Source organism: Stenella coeruleoalba (assembly GCF_951394435.1).
Source record: "Stenella coeruleoalba genome assembly, chromosome: 19".
Taxonomy (NCBI): domain Eukaryota; kingdom Metazoa; phylum Chordata; class Mammalia; order Artiodactyla; family Delphinidae; genus Stenella; species Stenella coeruleoalba.
Window position 1 is genome coordinate 18802193 of NC_137165.1, and position 19052 is coordinate 18821244.

The 19052-nt window shown below is 47.8% G+C and overlaps 1 protein-coding gene and 1 long non-coding RNA gene across 4 annotated transcripts in view; one reads left to right on the plus strand and one right to left on the minus strand.

Moving 5' to 3' along the window:
• Window positions 1-7071, minus strand: part of MYO1D (myosin ID) — a 350547-nt gene extending 343476 nt beyond the window's left edge. For 2 of the 3 annotated variants that reach the window (XM_079905376.1, XM_079905377.1), the window contains exon 1: window positions 6564-6998. In XM_079905376.1, coding sequence (XP_079761502.1) covers window positions 6564-6658 — 95 coding nt within the window. In that variant the 5' untranslated portion in view covers window positions 6659-6998. Of the gene's footprint in view, window positions 1-6563; window positions 6999-7052 lie in introns of those variants that run through there. The other variant, XM_079905380.1, reaches the window with a different exon arrangement.
• LOC307177894 lies at window positions 6559-18734 on the plus strand. Its single transcript, XR_013825104.1, has 3 exons — window positions 6559-6679; window positions 7974-8293; window positions 18609-18734. It is a non-coding gene; the product is annotated as an uncharacterized lncRNA (long non-coding RNA).
• The last annotated feature ends 318 nt before the right edge of the window (window positions 18735-19052 follow it).

Consider the following 19052-nt stretch of genomic DNA (forward strand, 5'->3'; position numbering starts at 1 on the left):
ACTTCATGTGATTTCATCCCAATAACCCTAAGAGGCAATCATTTTACATATATAAGGAAACTGAGGCTTAGGTAAGTTAACATACCCGAAGGTACAGTGCTAAAAAGAGTGAAAGTGAAGCTGGGATTTGAACTTGGCCAGTCAGGACTCGAAGCCTGTGCTCTTTTCACTGCTTTCCGATGCAAGCATGTGCTCCCCTTTCTTCTTCCCATAAATGACAAAAACTAAAGTTGGGGAGACACCGCCTACTAAGAGATCTGCCTAGTTATTACCTAGCAGGTAAACTGAAGGGAGCCTCCAACCCAGAGGAAAGAAAACCGTTATCTCAACCAAGGAACTGAACAGACAAAAAGAGAGAGGCTTGCAATGTATACTTAAAACTGCTGTTACCCTCTGAACCCATTCCTGCGTCTAGTTGACGTTCTGATAGGCCATGTCAGCGAGGCTCATCCCCAGTGGGGCAGATCCCACTAGATAGGCTTGGCAGTGCCACATGACCCAATCCAGTCCCAACAGCAACACAGCGAGGGACGCCAGAGAGTTATCATAAAATGACGCCGGTCCTGGAGATCCAGTCCTTTTTGCTGAGGTGGCTCAGACTTAGGTGAAAATGTCAGCAAACGGCTCTCCACATTAGGATAATTCACGACACTGACAGCTCGCGCGAGTCATTAAACAAACACACTTCTATCTATACCAGATCCACCACTTTCGTCTCCAAGTTGAGCAAAAAGTCAAAGCTGCTCTCTTTAAGGAAGAAGAAGAACCCTTCAGAACCTGTGATGAAACACACCAGTAGCAGCTTCTGAGCGCTTGATTCCACCCACATCTGGCTCTGTTTGGGAGCTAAATTCAGCAGAAGTCTCCAGGGTCAACAAATGACCCCGAATAAAAATAGTCTTGGAAATCTGTCACGGAGCAGGAAAGGAAACAAGACGGCTGGGCGATTCACTCCAAATGGCAGCTCTGAAACCCCAACTCTCATTTTTTTGTCCCAATATGAAGCCAATGTGCAAAACAGGCCCAGAGCAAACTGTCCTTTTCCGAAGGCCTCTAAAAGTGGTTGCCAAAGAATTTCACATGCAAGCCAAAAAGATTTAGTGTGCCATTCACCTCTCCTATGAATCGAACTACAGCTCCTTTGAAGGAGAGCTCTGAACCAATCACAGATTGACACATGCTTGAGGACCACCAGGGTACCTAAGGCTCTGCCCCAGGAAGCAAGAGGGACCTTCTGTCCTATCTAATTTTCCAAATGATCAAAGAGCTGCAGAAAGAGTACAGAGGTTGTGTGGCGAGGGAGAGAGCGAGGGCGAGCGAGTGCCTGTTCACTGCTTTTCTACGAATTCTGCAGCTCATTGCTCCTGCCCGCCCCCCCCACACACTGAAGTTGTATTAAATTAAGTACAATATTTTGAGATGATTGTATGCTTTTTTTAAGTTAAGAATTCCATGGGCTGAAGAACAATCAGCCAACATTTGACGGCTTAGTTCACTCATTTTATTTTTTTATTCTAATTTTTTTAGTTTTTGGCCACGCCGCGTGCCTTGTGGGATCTTAGTTCCTGACCAGGGATCGACCCCAGGCCCGCGGCAGTGAAATCGCGGAGTCCTAACCACTGGACCACCAGGGGAGTCCCAGTTCATTCATTTTAAAATGTATTGAACACACAGCTGCCCAATTCTGGAGCATGATAGAAAATGCAGAAGGGCTAGCGGTGGGTTTGCTTCACAGCCACTCACTTGTGCTTGCCCTTCCAAAGCCGTGTATCTAATCTGACATTCATAATTTATACTCTTTTTCTCAGAGGTGGTTCCCCCCTCCCCAACTGTAATGAATTTCAAAGGACCACACAACCTGGATCCACCTCTGGACAGGCTCTCTGGCTTTGGGGAATCTCACAATTTGGTGCGAATGCAGACACGCAGAGAAAACAACATAGCATGATAAATCCTAAGTTATGATCAAGTGCCCATATATCTTGGGAGCACAGGTGAGGGTATGGTTAACCCTTGCCTTGGAGGTTTGGGAAAGACTTTTCAGAACTGGTCTCGCAGGACAAGGAAGAGTCTGACAGGCAGGGATGAGGGTAGAGAGTAGGAGGAGGACATTCCAGGGCATTCCAGGGAGTGAGAACAGCCGAGGCCAGTGGTTCTCAACTGGGGACAATTTTGCCCCCTCCCCCAGGGGACATTTGGCAACATCTGGAAATATTTTTGGTTGTCGTATGGGAGGGGAGTGGTGCTCCTGGCATCTGGTGGGTAGAGGCCAGGGATGCTGCTAAACATCTGACAACACACAGGGCAGCCCCCCCCGCCGCCCCCCAGCAAAGCATGACCCAGCCCCACTGTCAACAGCACCAAGATTGAGGAAAGCCTGGTCTAAGCAAAGGTACAAAAGGAACATTGTGTTAGGTTAAAGGTGAGAAGTTGCCTGGAGCTTCGGTAAACACAGTGCTTCAAATCACTGCTTTTATGGAACAGAAAAACCGGTAAGAAAAGAGGACAAATTAAATTTCCAAAGAACCAAGACACCAGGCTGAGCAGATGCCTTATTCTCAAAACAAGAACCACCACCAACAAAATTAGAAACTGGAAGCCTAAAGTGGGTTTCCTCGACCTGTGACATGAAAAGCACATGTCTCAGGCCACTGTCCTCAGGAAGAGCAGCCCGCATTCCTCCTTCCTCTTGGATGGCTAAGTGGCGAGTAAGGGCACAGTGAGGACCAGATGTTCCGCGTGGCTGCACCAGGCAGGTCTCTCACTGCGAGACAGGGTGCAGCAGAGCTGATGTGAATTTTGTTAGAACTCAAGTCCAGGAATGGCCCAAGGCACGAGAAAAGGAACCAAAGGCTCTAAAAGGGAAGCGGCTAGGAAGAAAGCAGACCGTGGTGGGGATGCCGAGGTCGGGCCTTCAAGTGGCCATGCGGGGGTTTGGCGGGAACCAGGCCTGACCGCGAAGGCTGGAGGTGCTTGTGCAGGCATCTGACTCCTGGATCGGACGCTTGGAAGTGGAGTGCGGAGCTTACCACCATCACCAAAACCACCGACACCTGTGCCTCCACCGAAAGGAAAAGCAAATAAATAGAACAAATCTCCCTTAGCAAGAGACTCCCGGGGGGAGAGAAGGCGGCCCTCAAGATACCAGCAGTTTCTGGTATAAGCGTAAAATACAAACTGAAACTCCTTCTCAGATACGCTAACTCACACTAATCCACATCATTGAGTCTTGCCTCATCCAGACCCTCAGGCACAGACACATGCCTACATCAATTTTTAAAAATAATAACAGTAAGGGGAAAGTGACATTGATTGTAGCAGATGTCTAAAAATAAAGCTTTTACCCAAGAGAGGAAAAGAAAGCCAGACTAGTAGCAAAATAAGAAGATAATTCTAAATGGAAAATGACACAAAAGCTTAAAAAAAAAAAAGTAACCGAAACATTCCTTTTTTTCTCTCTCTATAAAAAATGTCACAGTGGGTGCTACTGTAGGGAAAATTAAAATTCGGTTTGGATGACACAGACCCCTGAAACTGTAGCTATAAATGCCTAAATGCATGTCACAGACCATAAATGAAGGAAAGAGCCAGATAGACAGCAGGGGACAGGACATTCCAGACGGGAGTGAGAGGAGAAACCGCAGCTTGGGGAAGGCAGCAATGATGGAGCACGTGCGCACATACCCACTGTGAGATGAAATACACTCAAATTTCGCCTCTATACAACCATAAATATACACCCCGTATGGACCAACCACCCATATTCCGGGAGATGAAAACATTACATGACATAGTAGCACCTGGATCTACAGTGGGTTTGTGGTCACCTTCTGCAGAGGGACACAGATATCCAAGGGTCCACACGAGCCTTATAGGAAGGCTCATACAGCTAAAACACTGGAACAGTCTGGAGGAACAACGGGCTGATGGGAAATTCCAACTATCAGAGAGCGGCCTGCTTTCCACCTGGGTCATCAGGATTTACAGCTGGGGAGGAGGCAAGGACACTGCTACCCTTTACGGCTCCTGGGAACCAACCCCTCCCAACTTATAAATAAACCATGAACAATCACTGAACCCGTGCGCTGAGACTTGCAGCCAGTTCGCAGAGTGGTCGAGTACACACACAGGTGAGACACATACAACATCCGAATCTTGATGGACCTGGTGATTGGGAATAAAGGTAGACCTAGAAACCTGGGCATTAGCCAAGCGTCATACTGATGAGAGCTCGCGATTCCTTCCACAACTCCCCAACACCCACTCCTTCCCCTCCGGACAACTTATTCACGAACACCCAGAGTCAGCTTTTAAGCTCCACTCCTCTGCTTGGCCACTTTATCCACCTGGAACGTTCTCCACCTACACAGATCCTACCCATCCTCTGCAACTCCTCTCAACCCCTCCTCTCCTCTAGATGGTGTTTCTGAGCCACCCTAAGGCATCTCTCCCTCTGCTAAACTTCCAGAACAATTAGGTTGTACAATTACTTGGCAAAGAATCATCTAAGCTCTACAAAGCTTAACTTTTCTGTTGTTTTCCTGACCTATTATTTAAGTGGATAAAAATTTTCACCTTGCTCCCTGTCTTCATAAACATGCCGTGTCTTTGAGAGGTAAGGACACATCTGATGGTTCTTTGGACCCTCCCACCTTACCTCCTAAAGTACCCTGCATAATGCATAATTAAATTGCAAGATTCTCTCCTGTGCAAAGTTCTCTTCTGAGCTAAGTTAGGCTCACATTAATAATCTTTCTTAAGAGTCAAGCCTCGGGCTTCCCTGGTGGCGCAGTGGTTGAGAGTCCGCCTGCCGCTGCGGGGGACGCCGGTTCGTGCCCCGGTCCGGGGGGATCCCGCATGCCGCGGAGCGGCTGGGTCTGTGAGCCGTGGCCGCTGGGCCTGCGCGTCCGGAGCCTGTGCTCCGCAACGGGAGAGGCCACAGCAGTGGGAGGCCCGCGTACCGCAAAAAAAAAAAAAAAAAAAAAAAAAAAGAGTCAAGCCTCACAAGACTTTGCAACCAATGATATGTGAAAGCAAAAAAAGAATGTAAGGGCAGAAAAATCTTGGAGATCATTATTTTACAAATTAGGAAACTCAGACGCAAGGACTGGCTCAAAGTCGTTTGTGGTAGGTGGGTGTAGAACTCCGGTCGGTGCCTCTGCTCCTTACTCTGGGACATAATGAAGCCTGGCTAAGAGCAGATGCAGACTATGGGGACTGCAATTTTGAAGATTAAAAAAGTTTTTAAAATTCTTAAAGTTAACAGGAGAGGGCTTCTCTGGTGGCGCAGTGGTTGAGAGTCCGCCTGCCGATGCAGGGGACGCGGGTTCGTGCCCCGGTCCGGGAGGATCCCACATGCCGCGCAGCGGCTGGGCCCGTGAGCCATGGCCGCTGAGCCTGCGCGTCCGGAGCCTGTGCTCCGCAACGGGAGAGGCCACAACAGTGAGAGGCCCGCGTAAAAAAAAAAAGAAAAGTTAACAGGGGAATTCATACTGACAAGTGGGATTAGTTAGGCACCCAAACCGAGGTTAAGATTTTCACTTTTAAATTTATGGAGCGATATTTAAAACCTACAAGAAATGGAGTCAGAACTTCCAGGAAACACCTCCCTCCCCAACTCAGTTATTTTGAAACTCCATTTACTGTAATGTTTTCTTTAAAAAAAAAGTCAAACTACTTTAAAGCTCTGCTTACATATTACTCTATCAGGAGTGAAATAATCCCATGTAGAAGCCTTTCTAAAACAAACTCGTCCTGGAAGCCCATCTCGGGGCGTTGAGTTGTGACTACATTCTCAAGGATGTCAGTAACACAAGGGTTCCATCCACAACTCCTTGAAAAAACTGAAACCATGAATGCCTTGTCAAATTCAGACAGTTTATCTTGGCACTGGCGAGCAGAGCAGTCTCTTCGATGTCTGGAAACGCGTCTAATTACGTTCAGAGAGTAACTAAAAAATAGCCAGTGTCCCGGAACAGACAGCTCAGGGATCACTCCATAGCGTCCTGAATGACGCGATGGAACCACGCCAGGAAAAACTAAAAAAAGAAGACGAAAGCGAAAAAAGAAAAGAACCAAGTGTGAAACCACGATGAGACCCTAGCCTCTCTCCAAAACAACCCTCCAGTCTTCCCTGAGCCTTGCGGCCGCCACGACTCTCCCGAAAGTTTTCATTTCCCTCTACTCTTGTTTCCATTAGGTCACCCGGCCCGCCCACAGCACTTACCTGGGGCAGCGCACTAGCTGCCTGGCCCCAAGCGCTGCCTCCCCCCGACACCCCCCTCCCCCGTCCGGACAGCACCCAAGGACACCCCCTCTCTAGAAGGCGCAGTCCTGGAGCTCGGCACGCCCCTTGCACTCCAATGCGGCCGCACCCCAGGGCGTCCCCTCCCGGGAAAGCTCAACCATCGAGCTCAGAGGACCCCGGACACCCCAATCCGGCCGCACTCCATCCCTCGCGCTCGGTGCACCCCCGTACACCCCCAATCCGGCCGCACCGCAAGGGCGCCCCCTCTCGGGAAAGCGCAGGCTCGCAGCATTGCGCACGGCCGCTCCGCCCTCACCTGAGCCGAAGGTTGGCCATGAACTCGGGCATAGAGACGGTGTCCATCAGCACGAAGTCCGCCTTCCCGAACTCCAGGCTCTCCTGCTCCGCCATGGCGCCGGCGCACGGGCTCAGGTGGGCGCGGACGGGTTCAGGTGGGCGCGCTCGGGCGGCGGGGGCGCGCGGCGAGCTCGGGCGGGGCCGGGGCGGGGCGCGGGAAAGGGGGCGCCGCGGCGGCTCGGCGGGACGGCGGCCGACCCGCTGCTCCTCGGCGCGCTCTCGTCCGGCGCGGCTCACCCGGCAGTTTCCGCTTTTCCCGCGGCGGCTGCCCGGCGCTGTGGGGGAAGAGACAACGAGACGGAGACGGCGGCGGTTGGTCCCGCCTCTGGCCTTGTCTGGCCCCGGCCCCGCGGCTGCCCGCCCCACCCGCCCCGGCCCGGCCTCTCCGCCCCGCCCCGCCCCCCCGGCCGAGGAGCCGCCCCCGCGGCGAAGGCCACCACCTCCTCACCTGGGCGGCGCGCACGCGCGGGGAGGCCGGCGGGGGCGCGCTCCGGGCCGGGCGGAGGCGGAGGGGTGGCAGCGCCCTCTGGGGACAGGCGCTGGGAGCTCAGGGGGGCGGTACCGAGGCGTGCGAACGTAGGAGGTGGGTGGAATCAAGTTTCCAGGATTGCCGCCTCCGCCCGGGCTTGGTATATGCCAACAAAGTTACGAAAGTGTCTTGTGGAGCTTCTCGCGTGGATAATTCATTACGATTCTGTCACCCTGCTGCGAAGCCCTCTCCTGCTCTTCTGCTCACATCCTCTCCATCCTTAAAATGATGGTTCACGCTCAGACTGAGAGTAATAATAATTAACACGTTGGGGGTACCAAAAGTGCCCAGAGCTTTTATAAGGGCCTTAGAGAACTTAAGTAACTTGCGCTCGGCTACCTAAGTAGTGGGGAAGCTGGAATTTCATCCAGGTCATTTGACTTATGAGCCCCAGCGTTTAGCCACATGGCACACTGCTTTCCTTCTCCAGTGTTCCGTGATGCATTTTTCTCTTCCACTCACCTGAGCATGTCATCAAACATTACCTTATATTGTTATTAAGTTTTTCATCTATCTATGTATCATCTCCCTGGGATAACTGTAGGCTTCTTGAGCATGGGACCATGTCCTGAACTTCTCCATATCCCCCTTGACACACACCAAGGAGTCTGGTGTAGTGCCTTGCACATGTACATATGAAATGCACAATGGCTCAATGGAATAGAATGGGTTTTAAGTGGTCTCCAATTTATAGATACATTGGTTGATCTTAGAAAATTCTTTTGGAACCGAGACTGCATTTTCTCAGTGAAAATCTATTATAAATGGCTTTCTAAGGCAGCTGCACCTCTTCAGTCGTGTGTTTCTATTAGGACCATCTTCTATTTCAAAACCTACCAGGAAATCTAGAAGCCCCCAAAGACATGGCTGGACTCCTAAACTATGACTGACTGTGAGATGCGTTAAGCCAGACCTAAGGACCTTGCTCACGTTTGCTTCAGCTTCCAACAACCCACCCCGGCCAAGAGAGAGGGTAAGACAGCTTGATCACCTCCTGCATGAGCACGTCCGCCATGAGAAAGCCACCCCAGTCTCTGTCACAGGCAGAGATGAGTTGCAGTCTGACTACCATTAGCAGCTCTCGTTCTTCAGAAGACACCTCTCTGAATCTCAGTGTCCTCGTTTGTGGAATAAGAACTCCGGTTTAGATACCTTCCAAGGTAGGACCATCCTTTGCTTGGTTCATTTGTGTGGGTGGGTCAGTGGCTAAGTGGGTGATTGCGTAGAGTATGGTACATTCCTAAAATGTTTGCATTGGTATGTTTTAGTATACAATAAAACTGAGTTTCAAAAAGAAAAGGAAGAAATCTCAAATTCTGTGCAATTTAGAGCAACCAGGGACCACACTCATTGGAAACGATTATTGGAAGATGGAGGTAGGTATATCCCCTGGGTTGTTAGGGCAGAAGCAGTTGTACAGTGGGTAGGATCTATGGTGGGATGCAGTTGTGGTTTTCACATGGGCAAAGCAAGGAGACTCCTGTGTTAATCAGTGTCTTGTACAGGAGCCCAATGTGTAAAACATATACACAACATATGCAAAGGGTAGTTAATCAATTTAAAGTGCAAATTAGTATAAAATCAGGCATTGAGACCAATGAGGCTCTTTTGCTGAACCCAAATCTGTCCAGTGGGGCTGTAGGAAAATATTAACTATTGGTGTATAAAGAATATATGGAAGCCTTTTTTTTCCAGTCTTCTTGCAACTTTTCTATAAGTTTGAAATTATTTCAAAATATAAAGTTAAAAATCAAATAATCTAAAACTGTTCTAAAATTTTAAAAGGTTTATTTTTAAGAATCACATTGTAATAATTTTTTCCTATTTTGGAAGAAAATCTGAAAAAGAATACACACACACACACGCACCTGAATCACTTTGCTGTACACCTGAAACTAATACGACATTACAAATCTACTATACTTAAAAGGAAAAAAAAAAAGAGAGAGAGAAAGCAATCACGTAACACTTAGAAATGAAAGTCACATTGGAAGTTTGCAGACATTCCAGAACTGGAAAACCAGCACACACCTTGAAAGCTCTGGTACAGACTATCTATTCACTCTGGTTGTCATACATATGCTAGGAGATTATAAACACTAAAACCAAAAATAATTCTAAAACCAAACATAATTTCAACAATTTCTATTTAAAATATGTTTTTATAATTTAGATGAAAGAATTTCATGTTTACCTTAGTTGTCAAATATGCCCCAGAGAGAGTACAACCTGTTCCATGCCTGAAATTCTCTTCCCTCTTGTCCTGCCTCTCATCCCTGTGGCCTAGCTAATTTCTGCTCATCCCTCTGCTCTCAGCCTCAACATCACTTCCTCCAGGAAGGCTTCCATGATCTCCTAAGTCAGAGTTGGCTAAGTCCCTGCTCTGTGCCCCCACAGCACCCTGGAAGTGTCATCCTCGTTACAGGCTGAATGCACTTTAACAAACCTATTGTCCATCTATCACATTAGAGTGTCAGGGCCATGAGTACTGGAAGCTGTGTCTGTCCTGTTCTTGGATGTAGCTCTGGCCCCTAGTAGCACAGGGCTTAGCGTGTGAAACTCTTAATAGACGCTTGCTTGATGAAGGAATAGGGAATGATCTGTGACTCTATGGGTTATGTAATGTGAGTTTGTAAATCCACCCTTGTTGGTAGATTTTCTGCATTAAAAGCCGTTCATTGTGCAGCGTTTATCTCATTCTCATCTCCTGCCCCTGCAGGCAGGTCTCAGGGCTGTGTTCACTTCTCTCTTGGGGCCAGGCCTGCATGCTACATGTTCACACTGAACAAAAGCTGTTGTCCGAAAAACCCGTCTGCTGTTGACACCAGCTGCAGAGGATCTGTGCTGGGTTCTCCCTAAAAAATCAACTCTGAATTTTCCACAGCAAATATTTGCTCCCATTCTTCTACTTTCCCAGAATGTTTCTGGGCTGCCCCATCCTCACTCTCTTTACCAGGTGCGTTGTATCTGGGAAGATGGCTCAGCCTAAATCCCACAAGACAGAAGCAGGAAGGCCAGGAAGAACATTGTCACAAGGCATATTCAAAGGGCATTTTATAAATTTATTGTATAAGCCCCAATTATTCTAGAGCAGAAGTAGAAAGGCGAATTTATGTTGCAAAATAACTTCATAATGCACTCACAACCATATGGAAATGATATAGAACCCTCTGCCTTAGATATTATCCAAAACATACATCCTCCTCTTTCAGGCCTAAGTTTGGATTTGAACTAAGAATGATACATCAAAGACAGCGTATATGTTCTCTATGGTTTCTGAAGCCTACATTTTTTAGAGTAAAAACAGACCCAACAGTTGTCTCCCTGGTGTCACTGATGACTTACCCACCTGTGGACCCCTCCCCCCACCCACCCCCAACTCCTTCACCCCTGCCTTTCACTCTTTAGACATCTCACAGCACAAAGGAAAGGGAATTTTCATAGCAGAGGTCACTGTCATAAAGTAGCCTGAAAGCACAGAAAGTGACTTAAGAAGCTCACCTTCTCACCTCTAGCTATTAAAGACAGAGGGACGGTGGACCAACTGCTCAAGACCTGGTTCCGGGTTCTAGGAATTTCTTGCCTGCTGTGCCTGTGGTTCAGCTGTGCTTACCTGTGACGATGCTGAGTTGGGGACAAGGATCTTCCCTTAGCTCTTTGAAATGGCTGATACTACAGACAGAGCTACTTTTTTTTTTTTGCAGTACGCGGGCCTCTCACTGCTGTGGCCTCTCCCGTTGCGGAGCACAGGCTCCGGACGCGCAGGCTCAGCGGCCATGGCTCACGGGCCCAGCCGCTCCGCGGCATGTGGGATCCTCCCGGACCGGAGCTCGAACCCATGTCCCCTGTATAGGCAGGCGGACTCCCAACCACTGCGCCACCAGGGAAGTCTGACAGAGCTACTTTTAACATAATCAACCTAAGCTCAGAGGAAGTTGGGAGATAGCAGCTGAGGAGGGGGAGGAGGTGGAGGAGGAAGAAGAGAAGGAAAGGGGCTGCAACTGCCAGGGTCTCAGGGCAGCAGGTGGATAGTAACAGGACACTGGTTTCCAATTCTTAGGTTTCATTTCCCTTGATGAAAACACGGGAACTTTCTCTCCCAGGACAAATGTCTTAAGCACACATGCAAAACAGTTTGCACATGGACTCCCCTGATCCAGGCCCAGAATGACCTGTCTGTGGATCCCAAGTTAAGAACCCCTGGGCGGAAACTAACACACCATTGTAAAGCAACTATACTCCAAAAAAGATGTTAAAAAAAAAAAAAAAAGAACCCCTGGGAATTCCCTGGTGGACCAGTGGTTAGGACTTGGTGCTTTCACTGCTGTGGCCCAGATTTGATCCCTGGTCTGGGAATTAAGATCCCGCAAGCTGCGAGGTGCAGCGAAAAAATACATTAAAATAAAAGAACCCCTGAGCTAAGAGGGGGATCACACCACAGGTCCTAATCATTGGGGAATGGAGAAGAACTTCAGCAAGCCATCACTGTCAGTATCCCGTGAGTCACCAGAAAAGGGCCGTCCCAAGAGCACGTCCCCCGGAGCTGGCACTGGAGCCACATTGTTTAAGGCCTCAGGAAAGACAGGGTCAGATGGTAGGGGAAGAGTGCTTATCGCACTGAGTTGGAGTTGGCTGTCCAGGCAAGTCCCTCGACTCGCTAGGACAGAGGCCATGCCCTACTCATCCTTTTATCTCCAGCCCTCAGTCTGTGCCTGATGCCCCTTAGATACTTCTTGAATCGAGTAGATGAATTAATTAGTGAGTTAATTTATTTGTAAATGGGGATGTGTAGATGTAGGGTTATATTTCAGGGAGCATGTGGCATTTCTCTGTGCCCTATGCCAGAAAATCAATAACTCAAGCTATTCTGGCCATTGGAAGGGGTCCTAGAGCTAGAAAATTTGGGAGTGTGATAGGATCCCATGAGAGGGAAAACACATCCACAATCAGTTCATGGATTGAATCTTGCATCTTAAGGCAGGATGTCTCAAATTTTAAGGTGTATAAGAATCACTTGGGATCTTGTTAGAAATGCAGTCTCAGGTCCCACCTGAGTAGATCTTAACTCACTGAATTGCAATCTGCATTTTAGCAGGATCCCCTAGTGATGCTGTTGCAGCCAGACTGTAGACCAGACCTTGAGTAGCAGGATTCTAAGGAATCCTAATGGCCATGTAATCAAACATATGTACCCCTTTACAGATGGGGAAAGTGGGCCCCAGGAAGAGCTTCTGACTTTGACTAGGTTGGTAGAGCTGAGACCAGACCTTACAACTTCCGATTTGGGTAGTGGATTGCTTCCACTATCCAACATGAATACTCACTTGTAAGACGGTGTGTGTGTGTGTGTGTGTGTGTGTGTGTGTGTGTGTGTGTGTGTGTGTGTGTGTGTGTAGTAAAGAAAAGGGAGAGCAGCACCCTAGATCTCCCCTGGGTAACCCCAGGACCTCCCTACCCCATTTCTAAGTGGGAGGCTGATGTCCTCCTTTTCCCCATTCCCCTTGTTCTCTTCTAAAAGCTTGGAGTAGAGGCTAGAGAAAATATTGCCGGGGTCAGGAAAAGTCCAATTCCTTTCTTCCCTCCACCTGACAGAATAGCAAGTAGTTAGTACAGATAACATCCACCATTAATATTTGATTAGTATCCAGAGAACTGACATTGCAGGAAGAGTGTGACATCATACTCAAGGTGACATCTTCTCATCTGCCTCCCAGACCCCATCTCCTCCTGCCATTCATGAGAAGCTTCTCAACTGGTGAGCTGCAGCTGTATTCATCTCCTGGAGTTAAGATCATGAAATAAGATGTTGTTAAAGTGCACAGTGTGACCCTCTGACTTTATCCAGTCAACTGGATCCATTCTTCAGACTCCCTAGAGGTAGAATACGATGAGCAGTACTTCTATCCAAATTCTGACAACCTGAACTCTAAAGAAATGACACAGGGAAAATTTTTAATGATTTAAAAGTAGAATGCATAAAACCCAGGAGACCTCAGAGGCCATGTGATCAAGTATCCCACCCAATGCCTGAATCCCCTCCACCATATGCTATTGAATACAATGCCTGGATCTACCAGGCATTTGACTCATTAGGCCTCCTCCATGCCATGCCGATGTCTCCACACAAAAGCGGGCTCAACACCCTTTCGCTCCGTCTTACTCCTGAATCACTGCTCAAACTCACTCCGTGCCCTGTACGTCAGCCAGCTCCCAACACTCCCATCCTCTGCCCCTGTTACTCATAATATGTAGGAACCTGGTTTGCCCTTTGCATCTTCTGTTCCACCAAGAGAGGACCAGACTGAAGTGAATTGTAACCAAGGAGAGGAGCCGGGGTCATAGCCAGTTAAGGAAGGGCCTCCTGTTTTTCTTGAGCTGACCTGCCTTTTAGAGTTTCTATCCATAGAACCCTAACACTATTTTCTCTGATCTCTTTGAGCTCTGCCTTCTCAACGTTAAGTTCTGTGTCTGACTGCTATCTATTTAGCCCTTCTGTACAGAATAGCCCTTCAGTTCAGAGTAGCATTTTTCCCATACTCAAGAGGCGGAGGTAGTACAGTGGTACCCAAACTTTAGATACCTGTACCGGTGGTGTAGGTTAGGGGTTGGGGGGGGGTCTTCATTTTAATGAGCAGCCCAAGGGATTCTGCTGCCAGTGGGCAGGGGGCCTAATTTAGAGAAATATTGATGGGAATTTTGATGTCAGACATATTGCAGCTCAATTCCTAGTTCTGCAACTTACTACCTGTGTGACCTTGAACATCTTACGTCATCTTGATAAGCCTCGGTTTCCTCATCTTTGTTAAAGAGATGATAAAACCCATCTCTGAGTGTTAAAACCATGAAATGAGATGACGTCTATAAGGTGCTTCGTATCAGTCAAGGCAGGTAGCAAGCACTCAATGAATATGAGCTAGCATGCCTATTAGCGTAATTTCTTCTTTTGTCTTCAGGATAGGGAAATTATTAGCAGGTAATCATTGATTTCATGTCCTTTTCAGCAGACTGAGATTTCTAGTAGATGTTGGTGCGTCTTCTGATCACGTTTTCCTCTGAGTCTTGTGATGCCTATTGGTCATTTATCACCATTTCCATGCATAACCGTGGACCTTACACTTAGCAGGGGATCAAAAGTCGCCGAATATTTTGCATCGAGAGAATGCCATCTGGCTAGGCCCTCTGTGCTACATTCCCATGGCAACACCACATCTGTTCTTCTCACGCTTCCCCCAAATGCTCTCCAGCATCTTGACATTATGGCACTGATTCAGTTCCCTCCTGGCCCGACCCTTCCCACTGCCCGGTTCCAGTGAACAGCGCCATCCCACAATGCCTTGATGATACCTGCCCGTTTTCATTTACTTCTTTGCATTAAAACGTCCAATTCACTTCATCATACAATATATGCTCTAGGCATAGATTATGTTTTAAACGGAGAAATAATGAGAGGAAGCTGGTGAAATGGGCGGAGGAGTTGGAGTGGTGGGCGGGATGTGGTTTTGACAACCAGGTAAGAGGGAATCACTTTTTCCTTTCACAGAAGGGTTCAGTTTAGCTTCCGTGGTGGTGATCAAATGATTAATTCAGAAGAATTGAGCCTACACTATGGATAAGTTACATTCCAAGTTCTCCATCAATGAATGATACACATAGCGACTGCACAGAGCACACATGGGTAATTATAAGGGTCATGGGGCTCTGGTGTTCAGGTCTGGAAGGTGGTAGAGTGTGGGGTTAGAAGCAAAGGCTCAGGGGCTGATTCTGACACTTATGCACTGATGTGACATCAGGCAAGTCACGTCAGCCCTCTGAGACTGTTTCCTCTTCTGTAAAGTTCAAGTACATACATCTTACCTCGTAATATTGCTATGATAATTAAGTGAGATAAAGTATGTTAAGCACCTAGCATGGGGTCCGGGACATAGTTAGGGCTCAATAAATGTAAGCTGATAGTACTTCCTTATTCACCAGTCCCTCCACTGGGACTTCAATACGGCTCATAACCAGGTGGGAGGGGAAAGAGTGTTCCAGTCTGGTCCTTTTTATCTTTTGAACCCTGGTTCTCTGGTGTCCTCTTATCTGTTGGTTCATGTCAGGCTGGTCACGTCCTTGTAGCTGAGCTGATATACTAATTGCAGGGAGTTCACGGCCTCTCTATCTACAGTTTCTCAACCTTCAGTCTTGAAGGTACAGTGACTTGCTGGCTTTCCCATCCAAGCTTTGTCTCCTGAGTTCCTAATTGCATTTGAATAACCAGGCACACACTTGCCTTTCAAGAGAGACGTTTCTCTCCCAAGGCAGATAGAAATTCATGGGGCCTAAGCACCACATCTCTGAGGAGCTTCTCCAACCCCAGCCACGAATCTGGTGTCGTTGCTTTAGGAAGGTCTTATAGACCCATGAATCCCAAATCTGGCTGGTCATTAGATTCACCTGGGATGCTTTCGAAAAATACAGCTTCCAGGATCCCACTTCTGGTCCTTTTGAATTGAAATTTTCATGGCTAAGAACCATTGTCAGAAGAACACCTGGAGTTAGGCACATACAAAGAATAACTTCTGAAATGAGCATTACCTGGTAAACGGATGGCTGTTAACATCAAACGGATGCTCCCTTTCACCTGGGATAAGAGCCAAAGAACACATGCGTTTCCCACCTCATGCTCCTTCGGGAGGGTAACACAAGCTGGCTTTAGACCCTATGTCTAATATCTCTTGAGGACTCTGAGAGCCTTCATCTCTTGCAAATGCAGTCACTAATGACTGATTTTATTAGGAAAGAGTGTCTTCCAGCACTCCCTATAAAACCTCTTCAGCGCTGCCCTTGCCTACGGCCAGTGCTCTGAGCTAGAAGTGTAAAGACAAGTCTTCCACATGCACTTCATTTGCTTACATGGCCTACGGTTCCCTAAGAAGAAGCCCACAATTTATATCCCAGCCAAAGAGAAGGATGGGTGGGCCAGCTCCACCTCTGGGAAGAAGAGGAGGAAGAAGAAGGAGGCATATTTTAGTTACATGGGGAAAATCCTAAAGCAAGTGAGTTGGGACTCTCTTTATGCAAACTGAGAATGGCCAAGACAGGTATCATGTTAGTGGCCCTGGGTGTGACCTTGACTTCAACTTCTGGTGCAGGAGTCCTTCCTCACACGTTGAGTTCCTGAAAAGTTGGTTGCAAAACAGCTGCTATAAACTGGATCTGTGAATGGCTGCTATCTTCTCCTACTTGCCTTTCTCTCTGTTGGCAGCAACTCTGAACACCTGAGCCCTTGGTGTCTCCCTTTCTTGTATCTGTTGACAGCTAATCTGTTAAGTGATTCTTAATTGCCCTCCCCTTTTCCTGCAGAGAGGGGATTCACCACCTCGTCTGTTCTGTCGCTTTGAAGAGTTGCAAATAGCAGGTTTTCATTAAATGGTCATCTATATTATACTTAGAAATTTCTTTCAGTAGGTAGGCACTCATTCCTTTTTCCTGCCCACCCAACACCTCACCCCATGGCATACAAATTGTAGAAAACAAAATCAGGAAAGTCTTCCCCTTCAAGAGAAGCTATGGGGAAGACAGGAAGGAGATTCTCTGAAAGATGTGTTAAGGCTTGATTTGGGATATTACTTCTTTTTTTTTTAATTTTTATTTTATATTGGAGTATAGTTGATTTACAGTGTTGTGTTAGTATCAGGTGTACAGCAGAGTGATTCAGTTATACATATACATGTATCTATTCTTTTTCAGAGTGTTGAGTAGAGTTCCCTGTGCTCTACAGCAGGTCCGTGTTGATTATCTATTTTATATCCAATAGTGTGCATATGTTAATGGGATTTTATTTCTTCGTGCCCAGGAAGCAAGGCTGAGTGCTCATGTCTGTAATTGTGCCGAAGCCCCCTGTATTCCAGTAGTATCGTTTGGAATCTGTTGTTTATTCTGGGAGAAGAAGGAAAAATGGGATTAAGGAATGACAGGAGAAGGAGAGAAGGTGTGTGATTCAGAACAGGGTTCTCAACCACAAGCACTGTTGACAACGGGCTCTGGGCAGTTCTTTGCGTGGGACGCTGTCCTGTGCATTGTGGGGTGTTGAGCAGAGTCCCTGGCCTCTGCCCACTAAATACCAGTAGCGCCCTCCCTCCCAGTGTGACCACCAAAAGTGTCCACAAATAATGCCCAGTGTCCCCCGGAGGGCAAAATCAGCCCCCCGTTGTGAGCTCCTGCAGGAGGTCCTACATTTGGCTGGAAAGGCCTTCGGTGGGAGTACTTGAACTAAGAATTCTTCTGAGCATTAGTTTTTCCTTGGCCTGTCCTTAACCTTGTGGGTCTAGCAGGCCGCCCTGCTTCTTCAAGCCTCCAAAGGGTCAGGTCCGTGACCTTGGGTCAGCCTTTCAGGGCGCTGCGAGGATAAAACCAGAGGTCGGTTGGATAAACGTATTGAGTGCCTAAGTGCCAGCCAGACCTGCTGCGGGAGCTCAGATGAAAACGATGAGGGCTCTGTTGTAGAGGGGCTCACGGTCCTGCTCTGTGTGTGTGTGTGTGTGTGTGTGTGTGTGTGTGTGTGTGCGCGTGTGTGTTGGGGGGGCGCATTGAGCAAATACCTGTAAATTATGAAAACCACGAGGAATGTTTAGAATCCCACCTCAAACCTTTCCTTTCAAGAAACTGAGGCCCAGTGTGGGTCTATGACTTGCTAACATGATGTCTCGTGCTAGTTAGGATTAGAGCCCAGGAGGGGTGATTCTCAGGGCAGCGTTCTTTGGACTGTTTCTGCTGCCTCTCTAACTTCAGACGAGGACACTAATGACATAGGCAGTGTGTGACACAGGCTCTGAGAACAAAAAGTGCTCTGGTCCTCAGTGGGGGGATTGTGTGGAATGCAGATAAGCCAGAGGTGGCACTTGGGGAAGAGCCTTAAAAGATGGATGGGATTTGAAAGGTGGAGCTGGGTGCAGGCATGGGAGGTAGAGGTGACAGATACACAGTGGCATGGGGACCAGAAAACATAGGGACACACCTGAGGAAGAGCAAGTATTCCCAGCTTGGCTGGAGATCCTGTTGGCACAAGGCAGTAAGGCGGGAAATTAGAAAGTGTTAAATGCTCACTAATATGAATATAGAGTGTGAAAGTATACTGGAAGCTAAAACTATATTTTCCATCTTCAGAAGGTGCCGGATGTTAACTCTGCTTCTATTAGGAAAAACCAAGGCGCAAAAGTTGAAGTGACCAGAGTTAGTTTGTATTATCCAAAGGTTATCTTTCTCACATACCTACAAATTCCCTTCCCTCCCTCTTCCTCAGAGAGAGCTGACAGGTACAGTGGCCTAGTTTCCTTCATCACATCTCTACTGTTGTCCCTTTGGGTGGGTCGTATGTTTCCACGGACACATGAATCCACAGAAGCCATGGGTACTCGGGTACTGGGTTGGACCATACGTTCCTGACTATGGGAGCCTTCACTTCTCTGTCTCACCCTTATGCTGTTTCTGTCCCAGACCCACCCAGACTTCAGTGGGTGCTCCTGGATCTTGGATGCACTGGGAGCTCTGGAGGATTGGTGGCTGGAACGGGTTAGCCTGGCAGCGGTTAGACTGTCCCTCTACAACCACAGAAGAACCGTCACCAGCAGAGAGATCCTTGAGGCAGTCAAGCAGAGATGCTCTCGGAAGAGCTTGGGAATAAATGAAGTGAATCTGAATGGCCCTGTTGTTGAAATGATTACACTTGTCAAACAAAATTGGGTCCGTTGGAGGACTGAGCTGGAAGATGAAGTATCTGAGAAGAACCTGCTGCAGTGGTGGTCTTGGTGTGACACACCTGGTCTCTGGGTCTTGCATTTTTAGCCTCCGACTTAATTTGTGAAAATAGATAAATAAATAAAGGAAAGGCACTTTCTCTTGTGTGTGATGCTTGCTTACGGTTTTTAACATTTTTTCTTA